General features: G+C 43.9%; 1 protein-coding gene across 7 annotated transcripts; it reads left to right on the top strand.

Moving 5' to 3' along the window:
• The first annotated feature begins 1 nt into the window (after window position 1).
• LOC129694763 (uncharacterized) lies at window positions 2-23,909 on the top strand. 7 transcript variants are annotated; one of them, XM_055631516.1, is made up of 5 exons: window positions 8,964-9,393; window positions 9,498-9,551; window positions 14,468-14,574; window positions 17,092-17,224; window positions 20,179-23,909. In XM_055631516.1, exons 4-5 carry the CDS (start codon window positions 17,166-17,168, stop codon window positions 21,257-21,259), a joined length of 1,140 nt encoding a protein of 379 aa, XP_055487491.1. In that variant the 5' UTR covers window positions 8,964-9,393; window positions 9,498-9,551; window positions 14,468-14,574; window positions 17,092-17,165; the 3' UTR covers window positions 21,260-23,909. The 7 variants fall into 7 exon arrangements, with proteins under 7 accessions (XP_055487497.1, XP_055487491.1, XP_055487496.1 ...); XM_055631521.1 differs by lacking the exon at window positions 14,468-14,574; XM_055631517.1 differs by having other exon boundaries at window positions 8,964-9,626.
• Window positions 23,910-24,205: the final 296 nt, after the last annotated feature.

Raw genomic sequence — 24,205 nt, 5'->3', positions numbered from 1 at the left:
CAAAGTTGGCCTATTACATACAGACCTGTTTGTTTTTCTTTATTTTCCAGGTCAGTGTTTCATCGGGATTTTGCTTCCTATTTCAAATTGCCCTGGAGAAGGTGGTGGTGAGTCGATTTGTTAAACCATTTGAATGGATTTTGTCTATACAGCTATCGTGCTACAATGCTGAGAACTATATTCTGCACTCTTGATCTTCCTTTTTGCTCTATCTATTGTATTTGAGTTAGACTTGATTGTATGCGTGTAAGGTATACCTGATCTGTTCGGATGGCATGAAAAACAAAGCTTTTCATGAACCTCGTTACACATGACAATAATAAACCTAAAGTGAAACGTGCTGCTGGTCAAGGACCTCTCAGTGATGTTGGATATAGATCTGGTGGCGATGATGTGTGACAGTGTACTCCCAAGTCGGGGTTGTATGTGGTATGAGGGTAGTTGCAAATGTTGGCATTTTCATGCTGTTGCTCTATTTAAAAAAAAATCAAAACTGACATATTTTTGTTTACAATGTTGGAGCATTGCCAAATGTTTGCTACACCCACATTAGGTTCAGTGTGGTCAGCTGCCCAGGAAGGTTAGAACGTATGGGATCCACAGAGAGATAGTTAATAAAAAATGTATGGGCAAAAAAGTGGCTTCATGAAAGGAAACGGAGGGAGGAAGGGAGGGAGGGAAGACTGAGGACACCTGGTATCGAAGACCTCATCTTAGGCCCAGATATGGCGTAGATGGAGGAATTGGGAGTAGGGGATAGAGTATTTGCAGGAAGCCGGGTGGCAAAAAGTGTAGTTGAGATAGTTGTGGGAGTCAGTGAGTTTTTAATAGACATCAGTGGTAGTGATGGACACTGGGAGATCAAGAAAGGGGAGGGAGGTGCCTTCAACCTCTTCACCCCTCTGCAAACCCTTCCCTACACTGCAAACAATACTCTAAACCTTTCATAGAGCAGACATGTTTACAGTGGTACAGTGAAAAGCATTTGTTGCGTGCTATCCAGTCAGTGGAAAGACAATTCATGATTTTCTGATTCTTATACTCAATGTGCCTCAACGATGAAGCCAAGCAAACCATATACCTTCTTTACCACTCTATGAACTTGTGTTGCCACTTTCAGACGCATATTTCTTATGGTAATTTAAATTGCACAATACTTCAGCTGACAATGTTTTTTAATGATTTGGAGCATAACCCTATAAGTCATAGACCTGTACAGCACGGGAACAGCCCTTCAGCCCACCTTGTCCATGCCCTCTAACTACCCTCTGAGTGAAAAGGTTGCTCCTGAGGTTAATCTAAAATATTTCTCCTTTCATCATAACCTATGCCCCCCACCCTCAATCCTCTATCCTGGGAAAAATACTATTTAAGCCCTCGCCTCCTACACTACAAGAAAAAAGATCCGATCTATCCAAAATCTTCCAATATCTCAAGCCCGCTAACCAAGTAACATTATGGTGAATCTGTTTTACACTCTTTCAACAATGCTTTTTTTTTTTTTTTTTTAATTTTATTTTTATTAGAAGTACGGTAAATTACAATACTACACAACACATATATCTTAATACATTTTTTGTACCGCTTCATTTTGTTTTGGAGCTTTAAGAAAAAGATAGAAGTAAGGAAAGTAAAGAAAGTGCGCAAGAGTCGTGAAGTGCAAGAGTGTTGGGAAAAGAAAGCCCTTAGAAAAGAAGTTAGAGAAGGAAGTAAAGTGAGAAAATAGACCCTAGAAAAGAAAGAAAAAGAAAATAGGAACAATCGCTCTATTATAACATTAAACTCCGCAGAAAGGGGACTACCAACCAAGTCTGTTTTTGATGTTTTACCTCCCGTTACCAGGTCCTGATACTATTTATTTATTTATTTAAATTACTATTGCACCTCATACTTGTAATAGGTCCAGAAACATAGACCACGTCTTTTGGAATTGGTCTGCTTTACCTGCTAAGAGGAATCTCATCTCTTCCAGATGTAATGTTTCAAACATATTTGATATCCACATTTTTATTGTTGGTGTGGGCGCATTTTTCCAGAATTTAAGTATAAGCTTTTTTCCCATTATTAGCCCGTAATTAAATAATGCTATTCTTTCAACAATGCTATCCTTACTATGGCTGGTGATGAGAAATGCACACTGTACTCCAAAGTATGGTCTCACCAGCGATATGTACAACTGCAGTATGGTGTACCAACCTTTCTATTCAAATCCATTTCCAATGAAGGCAAGCATGCCAAATGCTTTCTTGATCACAATGTCCATCCCACTCGATACTTTTAGGGAATCATGTGCCTTTATTACCAGATCTCCTTGTCTGCAACGTGCCCCAGGGCTCTACCATTTATTGTGCAAGTCCTGACTTGGTTTGACATACCAAAATACAATATGTGTAGGAAAGAACTGCAGATGCTGGTTTAAATCTAAGTCTGAAGAAGGGTCTCGACCCAAAACGTCACACATTCCTCCTCTTCAGAGACGCTGCCTGTCCCGCTGAGTTACTCCAGCATGTTGTGTCTACCTACTTGCCAAGAGTCAAATTCAATTTGTAATTTTGACCTACCTTCCTTTAAGTATAGCAGTGTGTCTTAATGACTACCGTCCAGTGGCTCTGACATCCAACATCACGATAGACACAAATGCTGGACAGCTCAGCGGGACAAGCAGCATGTTTGGATAAAGAATGGATGACATTTTGGGTTGAGACCCCAACGTTATAAAGTGCATTGAGAGACCGGTGATGGCGCACATTAACCGCCATCTTCCTGGCCCTAAACTCATTTCTGGAACATCGAGACAACAAGGTCAGACTATTGATTACAACTCTGCTTTCAACACCAAAATCCCTTCCAAATTCCAGGACCTAGGAATCAGCTCTGCCACTGGGTCTGCAACTTTCTGGCCCTCAGATTTTAATCTCTGAGGATAGATGACAACTCCTCCTCCACAATAACATGAACACCTGTTACCTCAAGGATCAGCCCCATACTATACACCCATTACACTTACAAATGTATGGTCAATTCAGCTCTAATTCCATCTACAATTTTGCAGACAACACCACTGTGGTGGGTCGAATCACGAACAATAATAAGAGTACAGGAAGGAGATGGAGATTAGTGATATGGTGCCAGAACATTATCCTTGGCGTTAATATTAACAATGATCTGTCGTGGACCAACCACAAGGAGGGGATGTTGCTTCATTGATTAAGGTGAATGTTAAAGCTGTAGTCCAAAATTGACTGTTCGTCCAGTGAGGCATTGCTGAGAAATGAAAAGGGGATGATCGCCTTGTTAGGAGTGTACTACAGGTTCCAAAATAGTAAAAGGGAATTCGAAGAGCAAATATGTCAGGATATTGCAGGCACCTGCAAGACTAATAAGGATATCATGAAAAGGACTGGAAAATGGCATCAAAACATGGCAACTCCTTGTATGCTGTCTCAGTATACTATTGCTATGCATGTATTGTATCTAAGATGTGCCATGTATAATACTACTTTTACTAAACTGTATGTAAAAATGAATTTCACTGTATCTCGGTACATGTGACAATAAAGGTACCAGTGAGCATTGACCAAATAGGGGTAGGAGGTAGTTCTGGCGATTAACATTAAGGTAGAGAGAAAGAGGGTGACTAGAGAGAAAATAGGGCCCTTAGAAACCAAAGCAGTCATCTCCGTGTGGAGCTACAGGAGATGGGTAAAATCCTCAAGGAGTATTTCTCCTGTTTTTACTGTGGAGAAAGACATGAAGACTGGGGAACTTGAGACAGTTAATGGAAGTGCCTTGAGAACAGTCATAGCTGAGTCTCACATTGCGAGTTGGCACAAGAGGTACCCCGAGTTAAAACTCGTGGTAATAACGTACGATTAACGTACGGAACTCGTGGACGCAACTTAGAGACTTGTGGCGCTAACGGCAGGTACTCGTGAAACTTGTCAACTCTTGCAAAAAATCAAACATGTTTAAAATTTTCCACGAGTCAATTTTACTCTTGTGGTTAAGAATTGAAACATTTTAACTCGTTGTAAGAACGTAGTGGCCCGTGTGTTTACCTTAGTGTATCGTGCATCTACCGTGGGAACTCTTTAACTCAGCAGTTCCCAGTCTCAGCTCCTGTCCAGGGGGGTGGCCGGAGACGTCAGGACCAACGGGACACTGACCCCCAGGCCCACTGCAAGCACAGAGAACCCAGAGACCCACAGTCAACAGCAACTCTAGCCCAGCCCCGCTCCAACTCCAGAGGACCCCGCTCCCTTATGGGCCGCTACGGCGACAAGTGGCAGTTCGCCCACCGCCAGAGCTGGTGGGCCTGGGGGTCGGTGTCCCGTTGGTCCTGACGTCTCCGGCCAACCCCCTGGACACGAGCTGAGACTGGGAACTGTACCGCCCTTGCCCCCTCCCTCTGCAACTGCAAACAACCCCACTCTCCTGCTCACCTAACCCACCCATCCCCCCCACCTTTCCCTCCCAATTCCAGTCCCGTCCCGACCCCCTGGGAAACTGAAGGGAGCGGCTGCCCCGGGGCGACTGACGCTGACCTGCTGGCATCGCCGACGTGAAGACAGTGCAAAGCCCCCGTGCTGGTGCAATGGGCGGGGAGCTGGAGAGGAGAGGGAAGGGGTCACACACATGGCCGGGAAGCAGAGGGGTGTAGGTGGGGGTGGTGACAGATAGGGCCAACAATGAATGGAGAAAGACAGAAACACCGACGTGCAAAGGAGACCTACAACAGTGCATGATCTCTCTTGCGTTATGGCAGGTGATTGTCGCCTGCCCGCTGTTCCTGATGCTAAAGCCTAGGGATCGTTGCCCTTCGTGTTGGCGTGGAGGGGGAGGGGGGTATTGTGCTGTTTGATCGCCCCCTGCTATCCCAGGGACAGGGAGACACAGCTGCTTTTGAGACTGATGGGCAATCACGTCCAAAGTGTCTGCCCACACAGTCAGTACACCTCCCCTACACTTGTCCCCCGCACTGTAAGATCATCCCACAGAGAATGATCCAAGCCTAACCCAAGAGCCATGTCACCCCAGCCAGATTAATGACGCCACCCCCAACCTCTCTCCACCTCAACTCACGCCTGGGCACCAAAGCAGCTCAGGAGGCGAACCCCGAGCTCTGTCTAACAACAATCTAATGTGCACATCCGTCCACATTCAAAGATTTCATCTCCAGTCTCCCCGCAGTGTGTAGACATGGCAGTAAATTCAATTAAAACATATCAAACCTGTGTGTTTCAAACAAATCATAAGTATAAATGCTCTGGCACTGGATGGTGCGCATTTCCCCTTTGTAGGTCACATCAATAGATGCGGCCGCGCTGAATTCTATCTTTAAAACAAAGCCACAGGATGGAGAGGTCTTCTTTAACACTGTTGCTTATTAAAACATAACACTGTTGCTTATTAAAACAAACCTTCAATCAGGATTGGCTCAAGAGTAACTCGGGAGACGAATTTGGAACATCGCAGAAATGACAAGTAAACGGCAAACTTGTCATACCCGTGGGAACTCGGTTAAACTCTTGATCATACACTTGCAATCTCGTACACAACCACGAGTCTTTCACTCGGGGTACCTCTTGTGTCAACTCGCAACGTGAGAATCAGTTTTTAGTATTACAGTTGAGGAGATGCTGAACGTCCTAGGGTATGGAGGAAGTCAAATCTCACATGCTTTTGTCGGATATTGATCGGACCCTGGCTGAGATATATGAATCATCATTAGTTTTAGTTTAGTCTAGAATACAGCTCAGAAACAGGCCCATCGGCCCACCGTGTCTGCACTGACCTGCGATCCCCACACATTAACACTACTCTACACACACTACACACTAGGGACAATTTAAACATATTCCAAACCAATTTACCTGCATACCTGTACGTCTTTGGAGTGTGGAAGGAAACCGAAGATCTTGGAGAAAACCCACGTGGTCGCAGGGAGAATGTACAAACTCCGTACAGACAGCACCCGTGGTCGGGATCGAATCCAGGTCTCTGGCACTGCAAGCGCTGTAAAGCAGCAACTCTACCACTGCGCCACCGTGCTGCTCACAGTTAGACAAATGTACCGAGGGATAGGGGGGGCTGCTAATATTTTGCCTCCATTTAAGAAGGGCTGCAAGGAAAAGTCTGGGAGCTATAGACCAATAAGCCTAACATCCGTGGTAGGCAAGTAACTGGAGATTATTAAGAGGGATTAGAAAAAAAAATGGATAGACTGGTGCTGATTAGGGATGGTCAACATGGTTGTAGATCACAGTAAAGTGGGTGGTATTGTAGACAGCGAAGATGGTTATGAAAAATTACATCAGGTTCTTGATCAGTTGGACAAGTGGGCTGAGGAAAGGCTAATGGAGTTTGATGCAGATAAGTATGAGGTGTTGCACTTTGCGAAGTTAAACTACAGCAGGACCTTCACAGTGAATGGCAGTGCTCTGGGTAGTGTTGTAGACGCTAGGATTCTAGGATCTAAGAGAGCAGGTACATAATTCCTTGAAAGTGGCGTCACAGGTAGATAGGGTGATCAAGTAGCCCTTCGTTGCCCTTCATCGGTCAGGGAAACAAGACATTGCTGAGTTACTCCATCATTTGGTGTCTCTCTTTGCTGTATTATCCATGCCTTTTAAATATCATCCTCGGACCTGACAACTACCACTCTGCAGCTCTTTCCATATACCACACCCAATGTGTGAAAAGGTTACCCTTCAGGTCCCTATTAAATCTTTCTCCTCTCAACTGAAAACGTTGTCCTCTGGTTCTTGATTCCCCTATTCTGGGTAAAAGACACTGTGTAGTCACCATATCTAATCCCCTCATGGTGTCATACACCTCTATAAGGTCACTCCTCAGCCTTCTACACTCTGAGGAATAAAGTCCTTTACATACATTACAATCAGTAAGAGCCCCAGCACGGATCCTTGTAGGACACCACTAGTCACGGGCATCCAGTCGCAAAAACAAGCCCCTTGCTTCATCCTCTGCTGCATATCTGTAGTAATGTCCTGGGGCTCTGGTGATTGTCCTTCCACAGCCACATCAATCTTAATTTGTCTGAGGTAGGACTTGAACCACTCAATTGTATTCAACCTAATATCCATTGACTTTGCTGTTACCAGGGCTTCTTGACGTCAAACTCAGTCAAATGCTGCCATGAAGTAGTCACTCTCACCATACCTCTCAAATTCAGCTCTTGAATTCATGTGGTCTGAAAGCAAATGATCTGGACTGGGCAATCTGATCATATTGGCACAGTATTTATTTATTTATATATGAATCATGCAGCAGGGCAGACCAATGCGGTTATGTTCCTGGACTAATAATCAGAGGTTCAAACTATTAATCCACATACATCAATCGAATCCCACTGGTGCAGCTGAAAATTTGAATTCAAAAAATTAAATAAAATTGGTTTGAATATCCCATGTGGTTCACCAAGTCTGAGATTTCTGCAACATCCTCTCACTTCTCTCCCACTGTGATTCGTCCTTCGAATCAAGGGGGAAACTCGGGAGTTCGTGAGTAACTCGGGAAAGTGGGACAGGGATCTAAATCCAGCACTTTGTGTCTACCTTTGGTTCACCAAAGTCCTTTACGGAAAGAAAACTACTATTCTACAGTTCTGGTCTACATATGACTCCAGACCCATGTAGTTACTGATAGAAACATAGAAAATAGGTGCAGGAGTAGGCCATTCGGCCCTTTCGAGCCTGCACCACCACTTAATATGATCATGGCTGATCATCCAACTCAGTATCCTGCACCTGCCTTTTATACAATACAAATGTATTATCATTTTCTCCATACCCCCTGATCCCTTAGTATCTGTCAATGTATTCCTGTATGATGACTGAATTATACATATGCTGTTTATCCTTGTTTTTCTGTTCTAATATTGTAAAGTCTACTGTTGTATCTGGAAGTATCCAAGGTGGAATTGAAGGTAATGGAACCGTTGGAACCACATTTAATTGTGCTATGCTGATTTGTAATGCTCTCTGGGTCACTGTCCATCCAAAACTTGTTGTTTCCCTTCTCTCCTTTTCCCAGCATGGTTTGACAGTAACTTGTGCTGGGTGTTCTTGACTGTGGCCCTGTAGGTTAATCCAGTAATTCAATGAAAGCTGTATCCTTCTCATCTCTAGAGGCATCTCCCCCATTTCAACCTGTAATGCTGCTGTTGGAGTTGTTTTTATTGCACCAGTACATATTCTCAATGCCCGATATTGAATGTTGTCTATTTTCTTAAGAAAAGTACTTGATGCGGACCCATACACCACAACACCATAATCTAACACAGATCTAATTAACCCAGTGTATATAGCCTTCAAAGCTGTTCTATCTTCCCCCCAATCACATCCAACTAAACATCTCATTACATTAAGTATCTTCTTACATTTGTCCACTTTTCTGAATATGAACCATCCATGTAATCCTCTCATCAAACCATAAACCTAAAAATGTATAGTATTTTACTCTCTCCAATTCCTGGTTATATAATTTTAGTTTTACCTCACTACCAATTTTCTTCTTAGTAAAAAACACTATCTTTGTCTTTTCCACAGAAAATTTGAATCCCCATTTATATGACCACTATTGTACCTTTATTATAGCCCTCTGTAGTTTCTGCACAATAAACTTCACATTTCTCCCCCTTTTCCAGATTGCCCCCATCATCAGCAAACAGTGAAACTCCCATTTCATTTACAATTTCTTCATATACATCATTTATCATTACTAAAATTAGTAAAGGATTATTATGCTCCCTTGAGGTGTTCCATTTTCAATATCTAATGTTCCTGAGTATTGGTTTCCAACTCGGACATGTATTGACCTCCCAAATAAAAAATCCTTAATCAATTTAAATATACGACCTTTAATCCCCAATTTACCTAGTTTCACTAATAACCCTTCTCCCCACATCATATCATATGCTTTCTCAATATCAAAAGTACAGCTACTACACTTTCTCTGTTAATTTGTGCTCTCCTAATTTCATGTTCTAAACATATAGCTGGATCCATGGTGTTTCTCCCCTTTCTAAAACCACTCTGATAATTGGATAAATATCCTTTATTTTCTACATAATATGTTAACCTTTCATTTACCATTTTTTCCATTACCTTACATATGTTGGATGTTAACGCAATAGGCCTATAATTCACCTAGATCTCATTGTACTTCCTCATCAATAATCCCCATCCGCTACTTGTTACACAAATCAAACCCCTTAGAGACAGTCACATGATTACTGTGACAAGCCAAGGGTGTGATTGTGGTGAAACTGAAAGTACTCAAGCTCTCAGTAAAACAAGACACAGCCTGGGCAGGAGTCAAACCGACAACCTGAAGCAGCCACTCCCCTGTCCGGGACACTGAAGGAAGGAGCTGGTAATCAGTAACTGTGCATTTTGCTGTCTATTGGTCTGTGTTACCCTTAACCAGTGCTGTCTCTGGTGTTCAGTTCACTCACCTTCCAATGTTATTTTTGGCAGAGTGTGAGCGGTGAGATCGTGTGATCGGAGCCACAGACATAACTCTAGTGAGAGGTAAGGACAAGAGAGGGGACGGACATCGGCAGCAGCTGTAGGATTGCCACGACGGAGGTATAGAAGGAGGGCCAGGTAGAGTGGGAGTGGCCGTGTTGGGAGGGATTGTGAAGTCAAACTGATGCTGCTGAGATTTAAACCCAAACTGAAACTTACTGAGATACAGCCACTACATAATTCCCATGTCTGTTCTACCTAATGATTGACCTAGTGTTTCTACATTTGACTTAAACTTACCCCCAATCACACATCTAGTTCCATTTCCCCCGACCAAATTAGTTTCAAACCTTCCCAACAATAGGAGTAAAACTGCCAGCAAGGATATTGGACCTTGCCCCATTCAGGTACAAACTTACCTGCTTGTATAGGCTGCACCCCCTCCAGAAATGTCTATGTCCCAACATCCAACCATCTCTCTTACACCATCCCTTTGGCCACACATTCATCTGGCCTATCTATGTATTCCTATATTCAGGAGCATGTGACACCAGAAGCAATGCAGAGATTACAGTCTTGAAGGTCCTGCTCATGATTCTGCTCTGTAATGCATGGAAGGATACAAATCTAATGCAGGCAAATGAATTAATGTATATGGGCAAGGATATATGGACATGGTGGGCCAAAGGGCCTGATTAGTGTCATACAGCACGGTAACAGACCCTTTAGGCAAGTCTGAAGAAGGGTCTCGACCAGAAACATCACACATTAACTTCTCTCCAGAGATTCTGCCTGTCCCGCTGAGTTACTCCAGCTTTTTGTGTCTACAGTCAGCCCAATAAAGTAACAAGTAAAATGAATGAAGGGGTGCCAGTGGATGTAGTGTATCTAGACTTTCAGAAAGCCTTTGATAAGGTCCCGCACGGGAGACTGGTGACTAAAATTAGAGCACATGGTATTGGGGGTAGGGTGTTGACATGGATAGAAAATTGGTTGGCAGACCGGAAGCAAAGAGTAGGAGTGAACGGGCCCTTTTCAGAATGGCAGGCAGTGGCGAGTGGAGTGCCGCAAGGCTCGGTGTTGGGGCCGCAACTGTTTACCATATATATTAATGATTTGGAAGAGGGAATTATGAGCAACACTAGCAAGTTTGTGGATGACACAAAACTGGATGGCAGTGTAAACTGTGAAGAGGATGTTAGGAGGTTGCAGGGTGACCTGGACAGGTTGAGTGAGTGGGCAGATGCATGGCAGATACAGTATAATATAGATAAATGGAAGGTTATCCACTTTGGCGGCAAAAATAAGGGGGCAGATTATCTCATATTGGGTTTGGTTTGGCAAGGGGGAGGTGCAGCGAGACCTGGGCGTCCTTGTACACCAGTCACTGAAAGACGGCGTGCAGGTACAGCAGGCAGTGAAGAAAGCTAATGGAATGTTGGCCTTCATAACAAGAGGATTTCAGTATAGAAGTAAAGAGGTTCTTCTGCAGTTCTATAGGGCTCTGGTGAGACCTCATCTCGAGTATTGCGTTCAGTTTTGGTCTCCTAATTTGAGGAAGGACATCCTTGTGATTGTGGCCGTGCAGCATAGGTTCATGAGATTGATCCCTGGGATGGCGGGACTGTCATATGAGGAAAGCTTGAAAAGACTAGGCTTGTATTCACTGGAATTTAGAAGGATGATGGGGTATCTTATAGAAACATATAAAATTATAAAAGGACTGGACAAGCTAGATGCAGGAAAAATGTTCCCAATGTTGGGTGGGTCCAGAACCAGGGGCCAGTCTTAGAATAAAGGGGAAGCCATTTAAGACAGGTGAGAAAAAACGTTTTCACCCAGAGAGTTGTGAATTTGTGGAATTCCCTTGCCATAGAGGGCAGTGGAGGCCAATCACTGGATGGATTTAAGAGAGTTAGATAGAGCTCTAGGAGCTAGTGGCATCAAGGGATATGGGGAGAAGGCAGGCACAGGGTATTGATAGGGGACGATCAGCCATGATCACAATGAATGGCGGTGCTGGCTCGAATGACCGCCTGCTCCTATTTTCTATGTTTCCACAATACTCCAGATGTGGTCTCACCAGGGCCCTGTTCAACTAAAGGTACCAGTGAGCATTGACCAAATAAGGACAGGAGGTAGTTCTGGCGATTAACATTAAGGTAGAGAGAAAGAGGGTGACTAGAGAGAAAATAGGGCCCTTAGAAACCAAAGGAGTCATCTCCGTGTGGAGCTACAGGAGATGGGTAAAATCCTCAAGGAGTATTTCTCCTGTTTTTACTGTGGAGAAAGACATGAAGACTGGGGAACTTGGGACAGTTAATGGAAGTGTCTTGAGAACAGTCAGTGTTACAGTCGAGGACATGCTGAACGTCCTAAGGTATGGAGGAAGACAAATCTCCCGGGCTTTTGTCGGATATTGCACGGACCCTGGCTGAGATATATGAATCATCATTAGTTTTAGTTTAGTCTAGAGATACAGCACAGAAACAGGCCCTTCGGCCCACTGTGTCTGCACCGACCTGCGATCCCCACACATTAACACTACCCTACACACACTAGGGACAATTTAAACATATACCAAGCCAATTTACCTGCATACCTGTACGGTCTTTGAAGTGTGGAAGGAAACCGAAGACCTTGGAGAAAACCCACGTGGTCGCAGGGAGAATGTACAAACTCCGTACAGACACCACCCGTGGTCGGGATCGAATCCAGGTCTCTGGCGCTGCAAGCGCTGTAAAGCAGCAACTCTACCACTGCGCCACCGTGCTGCTCAGTTAGACAAATGTACTGGGGGACAGGGGGGCTGCTGATGTTTTGCCTCCATTTAAGAAGGGCTGCAAGGAGAAGTCTGGGAGCTATAGACCAGTAAACCTAACATCTGTGGTAGGCAAGTAACTGGAGATTATTAAGAGCGATTAGAAAAAAAATATTTGGATAGACTGGTGCTGATTAGGGATGGTCAACATGGTTGTAGATCACAGTCAAGTGGGTGGTATTGTAGACAGTGAAGATGATTATGAAAAAGTACATCAGGTTCTTGATCAGTTGGACAAGTGGGCTGAGGAATGGCTAATGGAGTTTAATGCAGATAAGTATGAGGTGTTGCACTTTGGGAAGTTAAACTACAGCAGGACCTTCACAGTGAATGGCAGTGCTCTGGGTAGAGTTGTCGACACTAGGATTCTAGGATGTAGGAGAGCAGGAACATAATTCCTTGAAAGTGGAGTCACAGGTAGATAGGGCGATCAAGAAGGCTATCGGCACGTTGCCCTTCATCGATCAGGGTATTGAGTATAGAACGAGATGTTATGTTACTGTTGTACAAGATGTTGCTGAGTTACTCCATCATTTGGTGTCTCTCTCCGCTGTATTAGCCATGCCTTTTAAATATCATCCTCGGACCTGACAACTACCACTCTGCAGCTCTTTCCATATACCACACCCAATGTGTGAAAAGGTTACCCTTCAGGTTCCTATTAAATCTTTCTCCTCTCAGCTGAAAACGTTGTCCTCTGGTTCTTGATTCCCCTATTCTGGGTAAAAGACACTGTGTAGTCACCATATCTAATCCACTCATTATGTCATACACCTCTATAAGGTCACCCCTCAGCCTCCTACACTCTGAGGAATAAAGTTCTTTACATACATTACAATCAGTAATAGCATCAGTTCGGATCCTTGTGGGACACCACTAGTCACAGGCATCCAGTCGTTAAACAACCCCCTCGCATCATCCTCTGCTGCATATTACCATGGTTCTTTGGTTCAGTTTGCCAGCTTGCCCTGAATCTCTGTAGTAATGTCCTGATGCTCTGGTGATTGTCCTTCCACAGCCACATCAATCTTCATTTGTCTGAGGTAGGACTTGAACCACTCAATTGTATTCAATCTAATATCCATTGACTTTGCTGTTACCAGGGCTGCTTGACGTCCAACTCGTCAAATGCTGCCATAAAGTAAAGGGAAGTCACCCTCACCATACCTATCAAACTCAGATCTTGAATTCATGTGGTCTGAAGACAAATGACCTGGACTGGGCAATCTAATCATATTGGCACAATATTTATTTGTGTCAGCGCCATGAATCATGCAGCAGGGCAGACCAATGTGGTTATGTTCCTGGACTAATAATCAGAGGTTTAAACTATTCATCTATATACATCATCAATCGAATCCCACTGGTGCAGCTGAAAATTTGAATTCAAAAAATTAAATTAAATTGGCAGCTGGTTTGAATATCCCATCTGGTTCACCAAGTCTGAGAATTCTGCAACATCCTCTCACTTCTCTCCCACTGTGATTCTTCCTGCTCTCCGTGTTTTAACTTGACTCGCTGCCACAGCCACATGTGTTCCTTGGCACTTGCCTGCGGCTCCAGCAGTCTGAAGAGTCCCGACCCGAAATGTCACCCATCCTTTTTCTCCAGAGATGCTGCCTGACCTGCTGAATAAAGCCCCTGTCCCACTTTCCAGAGTTAATCACGAACTGTCCCCAGAGTTCCCCTTGATTCGAACTCGAGGAATGTCGGTAGCAAGCTCGTAGGAGTCCGTAGATGCTTCGTAGCGGCTCGTATTGGTAGCCGTAGGAAGTCGGGGCATCAGGTAAGTCGGGACATGTTGAAAAATGTCAACGAGTAAAAATAATTGCTCCGAGTACCTACGACTGGTTATTACCGTAATTCTCTGAGTTCAAATCAAGGGGGAAACTCGGGAGTTCATGAGTAACTCGGGAAAGTGGGACAGGGGCTTTTCTCCAGCACTTTGTGTCTATCTTTGATTCACCAAAGTCCTTTACGGAAAGAAAACTACTGTTCTACAGTTCTGGTCTACATATGACTCCAGACCCATGTAGTTACTGATCAATAATTATGTTATTGAATGGTGGAGCAGATGCAAGGGGCTGAATAGTTGACTCTTGCATCTATTTCTAATGTTTTCATATACAGATGAGTCTTACCTGCCTCTTCATTCCAGCAACAGTTCAGGATCGACAATAAACACGTGTTGTCACCAAAGCCCACATCCTGTGAATGAACCAGTGATCGATGTTCAGAACTGACATCTTGCAGTGAGGAGGAGCGGTAAGGATGGCAAAGGAAAAGGAAGTGCATGCAAGATTGAAGAGGATGGAATCTTCTGTGGAATTCTTTGCCACAGAAGGTTGTGAAGGCCAAGTCAGTGGATATATTTAAGGCAGAGATAGACAGATTAGTGAAATGTACAGGTGCCAGAGGTTATGGGAAGGAGGGAGAATGGGGATATATGAGGGATAGATAGATCACTTTCACAAGTTATGGGAATAGAATTGGGCCATTCGGGAAAAAGCAGGAACGGGGTACTGATTATAGATGATTAGCCATGATCATATTGAATGGCGGTGCTGGCTCGATGGGCCAAATGGCCTGCTTCTGCACCTATTTTCTATGTTTCTATTAGTAAGAAAATCAATTGAAACAAGAGTAGATCACAGTTTAACCATTTCCGAGTCCTTGTGGAACTTCCCATCTTGAGCCACCCCGATTCAATTTTCACATCAAAGACCAACATTTGAACTAGTTCCCCAAATGCAATGCTCCTTTGGAAGGATTTGCTGGGAATTTGAACCACGCTGTGCTAGGGATACCTTTAATTCAGGTGCAACAGGGTATTAATCTTGCAGTGCTCACAGGACATTAATCCTGTAGCAAAGAGCATCTGCAGAAGATTGCAAGGGTCCTTGTCATGGATCATCCCGACTGACTTAGGACTTTTGGACTTCGGACACTTTCTTTATTTTCTTCCTTGTAAACGTTGCAAAAATATGGTGACTGAATTTGTGGGTTATGCAAAAGAATTTCACTGTGCTGTGCTGTGCACATGTGACAATAAAGAACTACTGAACTATTGATGTGGGAAGGAACTGCAGATGCTGGTTTATACCGTAGACACAAAATAACCCAATGGGACAGGCAGCATCTCTCGAGAAAAGGAATGGGTGACGTTTCGAGTCTAGACAGAATGGTTTTTGTTTTTTATATATTTTTATTTTGAATATAGTTTATTTTTGAAACTGAATAAAAAACCTGTAGTGCCTACTGGTGCTCATCTGGAAGACCTTCCAGTGATCAAGAAACAAATCTAAAGCATTTCAAGTTCCTCCACATACTGTGCTCAGCAGTAACCTTCCCTCCCCCACCCTTAACCCCAACATGATCAGATCCTCCAATCTGTGACATCCCACCACCCATCCTCTTCTGGCTGACACTTCTAATTGCCTCATAATTTACAACCTACCTGATCCTTCTCTTCCATGAGAAAGGCTGGTCTCTCTGAACGGCTCTGCTCCACAATGACGCCACAGTAATTTGGTTTGTCTACCTTTGGAGCATCGTGTGCAGTTCTGGTCGTCCCATTACAGGAAGGATGTGGAGACTATGGAGAGAGTGCAGAGGAGGTTTACCAGATGCTGCCTTGACAACAAGAAGAGGTTGGACAAATGTTGTTTTTTGTTTTGTTTTCTCTGGAACTTCAGAGGTTAAGGGATGACATGAGAAAAATCAATACAATTATGAGAGGCAGTCAGAATCCTTTCCCCAGGTTGGAAATCTCAAAGACGAGAGGGTATAACTTTAAGATGAAAATGTTTAAAGGAGATGTGTGTGGCAAGAGGCGTTTAGATAGGCACATGGATATTCAGGGAATGGAGAGAAATGGATCAGATATAGACAGTGATTAGTTTAATTTGGCATCATATTCAGCACAGACATCATGGGCTGAAGGATATGTTCTGGTGCTGTACTGTTCTATGCTCAATTACTGAGATCATCACTACCTCTCTCTCCATTCCCACCGTTCAACCTGTGACCAATCAAAGAAAACCGATAACACGTTTTCAAATAACCAGTGTCCTCACCTATAGTAAAGTCTTATCAAAGTATGACACAAGTGAGATGGTCGTAAACTCTGTTGCACCATAACCGCCAAGGTATCCTGGAATTCCCAGTCATTGGATTCCATGATTCCAGTTAATGCTTCCCTTCGGTCAGATTCTGGTTTACTCATCATCAGGTTCAGTCTGGCCTGCTTCCTGGTTATTTCTTAACATATTTTCCCAGAAGATTTGATAGAAACTGCAACTCTGGACCTGCTCGATGTGTCAGACAGCCTCTATGGAAGAGAAACAAAGTTAACAGTTCAGCTCAATGTTGCTTCATCAGAATATTAACTTAACTATTCCTAAATGGGATATATTATTAGGTTTGTGGTAAACAGCAACACAACTGCTGCCTGGCCCTCTGAGTATTTCCAACACTTCGCTTTATATTTCAGATTTCCAACAATTACTTTGCTTTTGTATGAACTGAAATTTGAGATACTTAGAAACACAGAAAATAGGTGCAGGAGTAAGCCATTCAGCCTTCCGAGCTAGCACCGCCATTCAATATGATCATGGCTGATCATCCAGAATCAGTACCCCGTTCCTGCCAACTCCCCAACTCCCCATATCCCTTGACTTCTTGACTTCAAATGATCTGAAACAGTACATGAACGTTTCATTATAAGATACATCCCTGTAATATCAACACATATTAATATTTGTTAACATTTCTGTATTTCAGATCCATTATCACAGTTCAATGCGATGGAGGTGGGTTTGCGCAATTGAAATGTTTCAGGATCCAGGTAACAAAGAATGCAACGTGAGGAAATTGTGAAAATGTCAACAACTCAAATTTCAGATCACTTTTGCTGGTAAATTACCAGTCATTTTCTACACTTGATAATCACCATGAGGATCGTTAATAAATAGATAGTCATGGTCATCAGTAAAGCAATTGACGTAGTCATTAGTACAAACTGTAATCAAAAAAGAGGGCCAAATAAATCAAACTATCTATCTATATATTAAAACTGTGAGTGTGAGATTCCGTGCGTGCACGTGTGTGTGAGATTCCATTTTCAGATTTTTTTTTCAGATTAGAATTTTGGCCTTTGATTCCTTGGTCCACCAAAACCACACGCAGAAACTCCGAGATTTTTTCCATTTCACTTTTACATTCGCAAATCCACTCCTCATTAAATTACGTCATTTTTACGTACACATTTTGATTAAAATCCTTCCCTCCCCCAAAAAATTTCAAATGTTTAAAAAAAACAGCTCTCACTCGTAGAATGTTGGTGAGCATTCCATCGTGTGATGTCACAATGCCCAATGCTCACAGATGTCCAATCGGAATGGATTCATTTACAAATGCCTTTGCTCCAGCCCCGCCATCTGGAGGCTCTTCTTTGACGATAATTTTAAAAGACTCTTCATGGTATTTAGATGGTGCAACACTAAATGGATTTGTGAAATTAATATTGAGGTGGCATTTCAAGATGCTGCAGGCCCATTCTTTGGAAAGTGAACCAAAGTGTCACATATGTGACCAGATATCATCACAAAGTCATACATTAAAAATTAGAAATACGGGATTAATCTTATTCATTGCTATTCCCCTTCCTTCAGAACTATAATTCATGTCTGCCTAAGATATGAACATAATAGCTTTATAAAATTCAGTTTGTAAAATGCTTCTGTGTGGTCAAGCACTGGACCAGTCATAATTGGCCTCTGACCCTAAACAAAGATTGTCAGCATAACATATAAACATTTCACTTGATAAAAATGAATCATATATACAGCACAAATAATATACCTGTAAAGGCTTCAGAGTTAGATGAGAGAGGGAGAGGGAGAGGGAGAGATTGGACCACTATGTGTATCGGTGCAGACAGGAGACTCAAATACAGAGGGAGGCAAGAGTTCATGGAGTCATACAGTGTGGAAACAGACCCTTCGACCCAACTCACCCACACCGGCCAACAATGTCCCAGCTACACTAGTCCCACCTGCCTGCGCTTGGTCAATATCCCTCAAAACTGGTCCTTTCCATGTACACCTGTAGTAAACAATGGAATAGTCCCAGCCTCAACTACCTCCTCTGGCAGCTTGTTCCATACACCCACCACCATTTGTGTGAAAAAGTTACCCCTCTGATTCCTATTAAATATTTCCCCTTCACATTGAACCTATGTCCTCTGGTCCTCGATTCCCCTACTCTGGGCAAGAGACTCTCTGCATCTACCCAATCTATTCCTCTTCGTTTTTTTTTATAACTAGATAGAGCTAAAGGGATAGATGAAATAGAGAGAGAGAAGAAGGAAAAGGAAAGCTAAAATTAAAAAAAAAAGGAAGAGGAGTGAAAGAGGTAATTGAAGAAGAATGGAAAAATTTGTTAGAGTTTAAAAACATCATTCGAGATATGTTCGTACATTTCGGAGTATAGCATTTCATCCAATCTTTAGTCCGGGTGCTAGTCAGGTTCCTGTGCTGAACTATTCTGACCCTTTAAGTAATCAATAAAAGGAGACCATGTTCCAACGAATAATTCCTGTTTGTCCAACAGGGAAAATCTGATTCTTTCCACGTTTAAGGTCTCCGTCATTTCTATAATCCACATTTTGATTGTGGGGGCCGTAGGGCCTTTCCAAAATTAGTTCTATTCTATGAATGCCATTGCTTTGATGCCAGGAGCAAAGGAAGTAAAACGATTGTTGCTAAAAATATCAATTTCAAAATTTTGTTCAAATATTTCCCAAATTGACTTTAAGGCTTTTATGTTTAATCCTCCCTTCATATACACGAAAATGAGAACTGGAGGTGTGAAAAACCAGGACAAATCTGGGCCGGTACAGATGACCTCAGGCAGGGTGGTTCCCTGGTAGGCCAATTGTTGGATAGGGAAGGTGTGATCTCAAAACTGACTCATTGTTGCGAATTGTAGATCTGGTTAAACAACCAGGGTGGAGGAAGGGGACAACAGGGTGGGGCGTGTTAGTAGAAGTTATTTAAAATTTGAGACTTCAATATTCATACTGCTGGGTTTTAAACTACCCAAGAAAAATATGAGGTGCAGTTCTTCCAATTTCCGTGTGGCCTCACTCTGGCAATGGAGGTGGCCCAAGACAGAAAGATCAGTATGGGAATGGGAGTTATAAACCACAAGATCCAGTAGGCCTCGGCGGACCAAGAATAAGTGATCAGCATAACAGTCCCCACCCGAGTCCACGTTTGTATTGGGAACAGCGTTGGCAAGAGATCAGGGCCCTTGTTAAAACTGACGGTTGGCGACGTTTCAGGTCTGGTCGCTTCATCAGACCAATGACAGGTGACGTTTCAAGTCGGGATAGTTCTTCAAACTGATAACGTTTCAGGATGGGCCTCATCTTCAGATGGATGATAGGTGACGTTTTAGGTCAGGACCCTTCTTCAGACGGTTTGCGGTGAGGTTTCAAACTTTTCAGGCTCTGGAGATGACATGCTTTCCTGACATGAAATGTCACGTGTCCATTCTCTCCAGATGGTGTCTGACCCACTGAGCTCCTCTACATTTTGTATTTTGCTCACTAACTTCATTAAGTTAGAAACAGAGCAGAACTGTCACCTGAGGCATTGGGAAAGAACTTCCACTTTTATACGAACACACTGGCCCTGAACACTCATTATTTCACCATGACATTTTCTCTGTAGATGCAGGATTAATCTTCTCTGAATATGTATTCATGTATCGATGTCTTGATGTAGTTCAGTTTCTGTCATTGCAATTTTAAGAATTTGTGTGATTGCAAAAATGAGATCAAATTATATTTTTTATTTAAAACAGGAACCAACATGAACTAAAGAGAACAGAGACCATACAACACTTTGTAAATCAGTTTTCTAAGTGGCAATGTCGAATGACGGGATATATACGTGAACTACAAGAGATTGCAAACAGTATTGATCGGTATCACAAAGGTGCCACAATTGCAAATGTCACAGGGTCTTCTGCAGGTGCTGTAGGAGGTGTGCTTACGTTTGCAGGAATAATTGCTGCTCCTTTCACTGCTGGCAGCTCCCTGATACTCACTGCAGTGGGAGCGAGCATAGGAGGAGCTGGTGTTGTCACTAACTTGACAGCTAGCATCACTGAATATGTTACACGGTCAAAGATGCAGAAAAGGGTAGATGAGATCATCAGACAATATAAAAATGATTGGAAAGTTATATCAGCACACTTGACGACCATCGACAGTAATCTCCAGTTCCTGTGTCTTCTTAGTGAGGAAGAAAATACCGAATGTGATTGTAATGAAGGCACAACAGGGGATTGTCAAAGGAACAGCAAAGTAAAGCAAGTCACCAGTAAACACAGGGAAAATTATTTGCCCAAAGTTAAAGATAGATTATATTTACAAGGGGTTAGGGAGGAAAGGAATATTTTCAACAAATGCAGGAAAAAGTATTTTGATGAAGTTAAAGCTGGATTACAATCTGGTTCCATCGGCGTTAACACATTTAAACTGACAGCATCAATCATGGGCAAACAAGTCTTACGCAAATCTCCTGGCCTTAGCAAACTAGCTGAGAAGTTAACATCTCTGAGTCACAATGCTCAAAGAACACAGTATGCCCTGGAAACTGGGAAAGTGAAACAACTGCTTTATGGAACTCCTCTAGCTTTGTCCAAAACTACAAGAGCTGTTTCAGGAGTTGTGGGAGCACTCTTTATAGTCTGGGATATCTACTCTATAACTAAGGATTCTATTGAGCTGAGCAAAGGAAGTAAAACTGAAGTAGCTAAAAAGTTACGAGATGATGCTCAGAAGATAGATGATGCGTTAAACCTGTATGAGGACATATGCCAGTTTCTAAAAAGGTTCTTGAGAGAGACTGGGACATTGGATAATGAAGTCCAGATTTGAACAGAAAAAGGATGAAAATTGTTTCTTCATTTCCAGTGGCATTGGACTTAGATCATAGGATACTACAGTAAGGGATCAAGCCCTTTGGTCCACAATGTCTGTGCCAAACATGATGCCAAGATAAACTGATCTCATCTGATTCATACTCCCCCTTTCCCTACAAATCCAAAAACCTCTTAAACACCACTATCCTATCATCGTCACCACCAACCTTGACAGAGAATTCTAGGCATCTATCACCATCTAGGCAACATTCAATAGACAATAGGTGCAGGAGTAGGCCATTCAGCCCTTTGAGCCAGCACCGCCATTCAATGTGATCATGGCTGATCATCCCCAATCAGTACCCCGTTCCTGCCTTTTCCTCATATCCCAAGACTCCGCTATCTTTAAGATCCCTATCCAGCTCTCTCTTGCCTGCCTCCACCACCCTCTGAGGCAGAGAATTCCAGACTCACCACTCTGTGAGAAAAAGTGTTTCTTCGTCCAAGTATTGAGTACTTGCCATGAGAGATCTAATTGAAAAGCGTTTGCTCGTCTTCGTTCTAAATGGCTTACCCCTTATTCTTAAACTGTGGCCCCTGGTTCTGGACTCCCCAACATCGGGAACGTTTCCTGCCTCCAGCGTGTCCAAACCCTTAACAATCTTATATGTTTCAATAAGATGCCCTCTCATCCTTCTAAACTCTAGAGTGTACAAGCTCTGCTGCTTCATTCTCTCAGCATATGACAGTCTCACCATCCCGGGAAATAACATTGTAAACCTACGCTGCACTCCCTCAATAGCAAGAATGTCCGTCCTCAAATTAGGGGACCAAAACCGGACTACTCCAGGTGTGGTCTCACATTCCCCGCATGTCTCCTTTAAACTTTGCCCCCCTCCCCCTCACATTAAAGCTATGGCCTCTGGACATTGACCTTTCAACTTGGGCAAAAGTTCCGACTGGAATCTCTCTCCAGGGTACTTTCTTTGTAGTTACTATATGCCACTTTGTCCCACCCATCATTCCTTCTTATCCCCACTCCCAACAGACAGAAGGTAAGTTCATAAGTCACAGGAGTACAATTCAGCCATTTAGCCCATCAAGTCTACTCCACAATTCATTCATGGCTGATCTATCTTTCCCTCTCAAAGCTCTTACAGATAGCAGAGTTAAGGGATATGGGGAGAAGGCAGGAACGGGGTAATGATTGTGGATGATCAGCCATGATCACAGTGAATGGCGGTGCTGGCTCGAAGGAATGAATGGCCTACTCCTGCACCTACTGGGTTGTCTATTGCCTAACCCATTCTCCTGACTGCTCCCCATAACCCTCCACACTCTTACTGATCAAGAATCTGTCAATCTCCACCTTAAAAATACCCAACGACTTCACCTCCACAGCCGTTTGAGACGACTTCCACAGATTCACCACCCTGACTAAAGAAATTTGTTCTCATCTTCTTTCCAAAGGTATGTCCTTTTGTTCTGAGGCTATGTCCTCTGCACTCTTGTAAGACTTAGTGCAGTTCTCCTCCATCTTATTTAGCTTATTTAGCCACATTAGCTATAACCTCCATTTTGTACGCAGCATGCTGGTAGCATTTTAAAATATTAGCCACTACAGAAATCTGCAAAAGCCTGTGAATACAGAAGCCTATGAAGGTGACCTTCACTGTCTCAGTGAGGGTGGAGATAAGAGCCGTTCCCAGCCGTCTACAGGGCTCGAAATTAGAGGTTGCCCGGGTGCCACTGACCACTCAAAGTGCTGCCGGGCAACCTAAACGGCGAGTCATTTTGCCCGGCTTGGCAACTTGGTTTATACCGAAGATATACTGTGGGAAAGATGCTAAGTGTGGCGTGATGGAGGGTCGGAACGAATGACGGGCCCCGCACAGCAGCAGCGGCGGCTCCATCTCCTCCTCCTCCTGCACCCCGCCCGGCCTGATAACGCTATAGGATCTTTGCTGTTAGCGGCCGCTGCTGCCACTCCGCCAACGGCGGTTTCAAAACAAACCCTTGGAGGAGGGAGGTGTCGGTCAGAGGCGGAAGTAGTAGAGGGGAGTGGGGGGGGGGGGGGCTGAGGGTAGAGCACGGTGATTGGAGGAGGGAGACGTGCCAAAACACTCTCAGCAGCCCTGCACTGCAGCCAGGATTGATCCCAGTTTCCGGCGCTGCAATTGCTGCCGAACCGCCACTGAACCATCCCCGTCCGAGAACCCCCCCATGCCCGGTGGAAGGCCAGAGACGCCGGGAGTCAAACAGGAGCGGTGCCCCCAGGCCGACAGCCAGCGACGCACCAACTCTGCCTGTCCATGTGTGGATTGAGATAGGGCTGTATGCGAGACAGGCAGAGTTGAGCTGCATTTAGCGCTGGATTGAGCTGAAATTACCGTTCGCAGGGCCTCCGAAGCCTCGCGTGTGTGTGTGTGTGCGTGTGTGTGCGTGCGCATGCATGCGCGGCCGCCAAGATATTCTGTCCCCGGGTCCCCTCCATATTTTTAGTGATTTGAGCGATGATGCCGGTGTTGTCCGAGGAGCGCTGACCTTCCTTCCCATCTCCTCTGCCCATTCCTCTCTCTCTCTCTCTCGTACGCCCCCCTCCTCTCCATCCCGCACTGATCCCCATTCCTGCCTCTATTCAGCCCTCACTGACATCCCCTGTGCTCCCCCCCACCCCTCCTCATCTATTCATCCTGCACTGATCACCCTATCCACCTCGCATTGATTCTCCTGCCACTTCCCATCAATCCTACACTGGTCCCCCAATTCATCCTGTACTGACCCCCCTTCCCATCCATCTGCACTGTTCCTCCCTTTCATCCTGCACTGCTCCCCCCATCCATCCTGCAAAGTTCGCCCCATTCAACCCACTGTCATTCCCCGAGCTCCCCCCTCACAATTTTACCTACTCCAACCAACATGCACTAATTCCCCTGCCTCAATCCATCCAATCCACACCGAT

Source organism: Leucoraja erinacea, unplaced genomic scaffold, assembly GCF_028641065.1.
Source record: "Leucoraja erinacea ecotype New England unplaced genomic scaffold, Leri_hhj_1 Leri_786S, whole genome shotgun sequence".
NCBI classification, from domain to species: domain Eukaryota; kingdom Metazoa; phylum Chordata; class Chondrichthyes; order Rajiformes; family Rajidae; genus Leucoraja; species Leucoraja erinaceus.
Note: the sequence above shows the minus strand (reverse complement) of the source record. Positions and strands in the feature narration are given on the sequence as shown.

Bases quoted from the DNA above. Each gene is read 5' to 3' on its own strand.
- LOC129694763 (XM_055631522.1), top strand. From the start codon at position 17,166: ATGCAACGTGAGGAAATTGTGAAAATGTCAACAACTCAAATTTCAGAT. The intron at 17,225-20,178 runs GTAAATTACCAG...TATTTAAAACAG, and splicing joins ATTTCAGATCACTTTTGCTG to GAACCAACATGAACTAAAGA.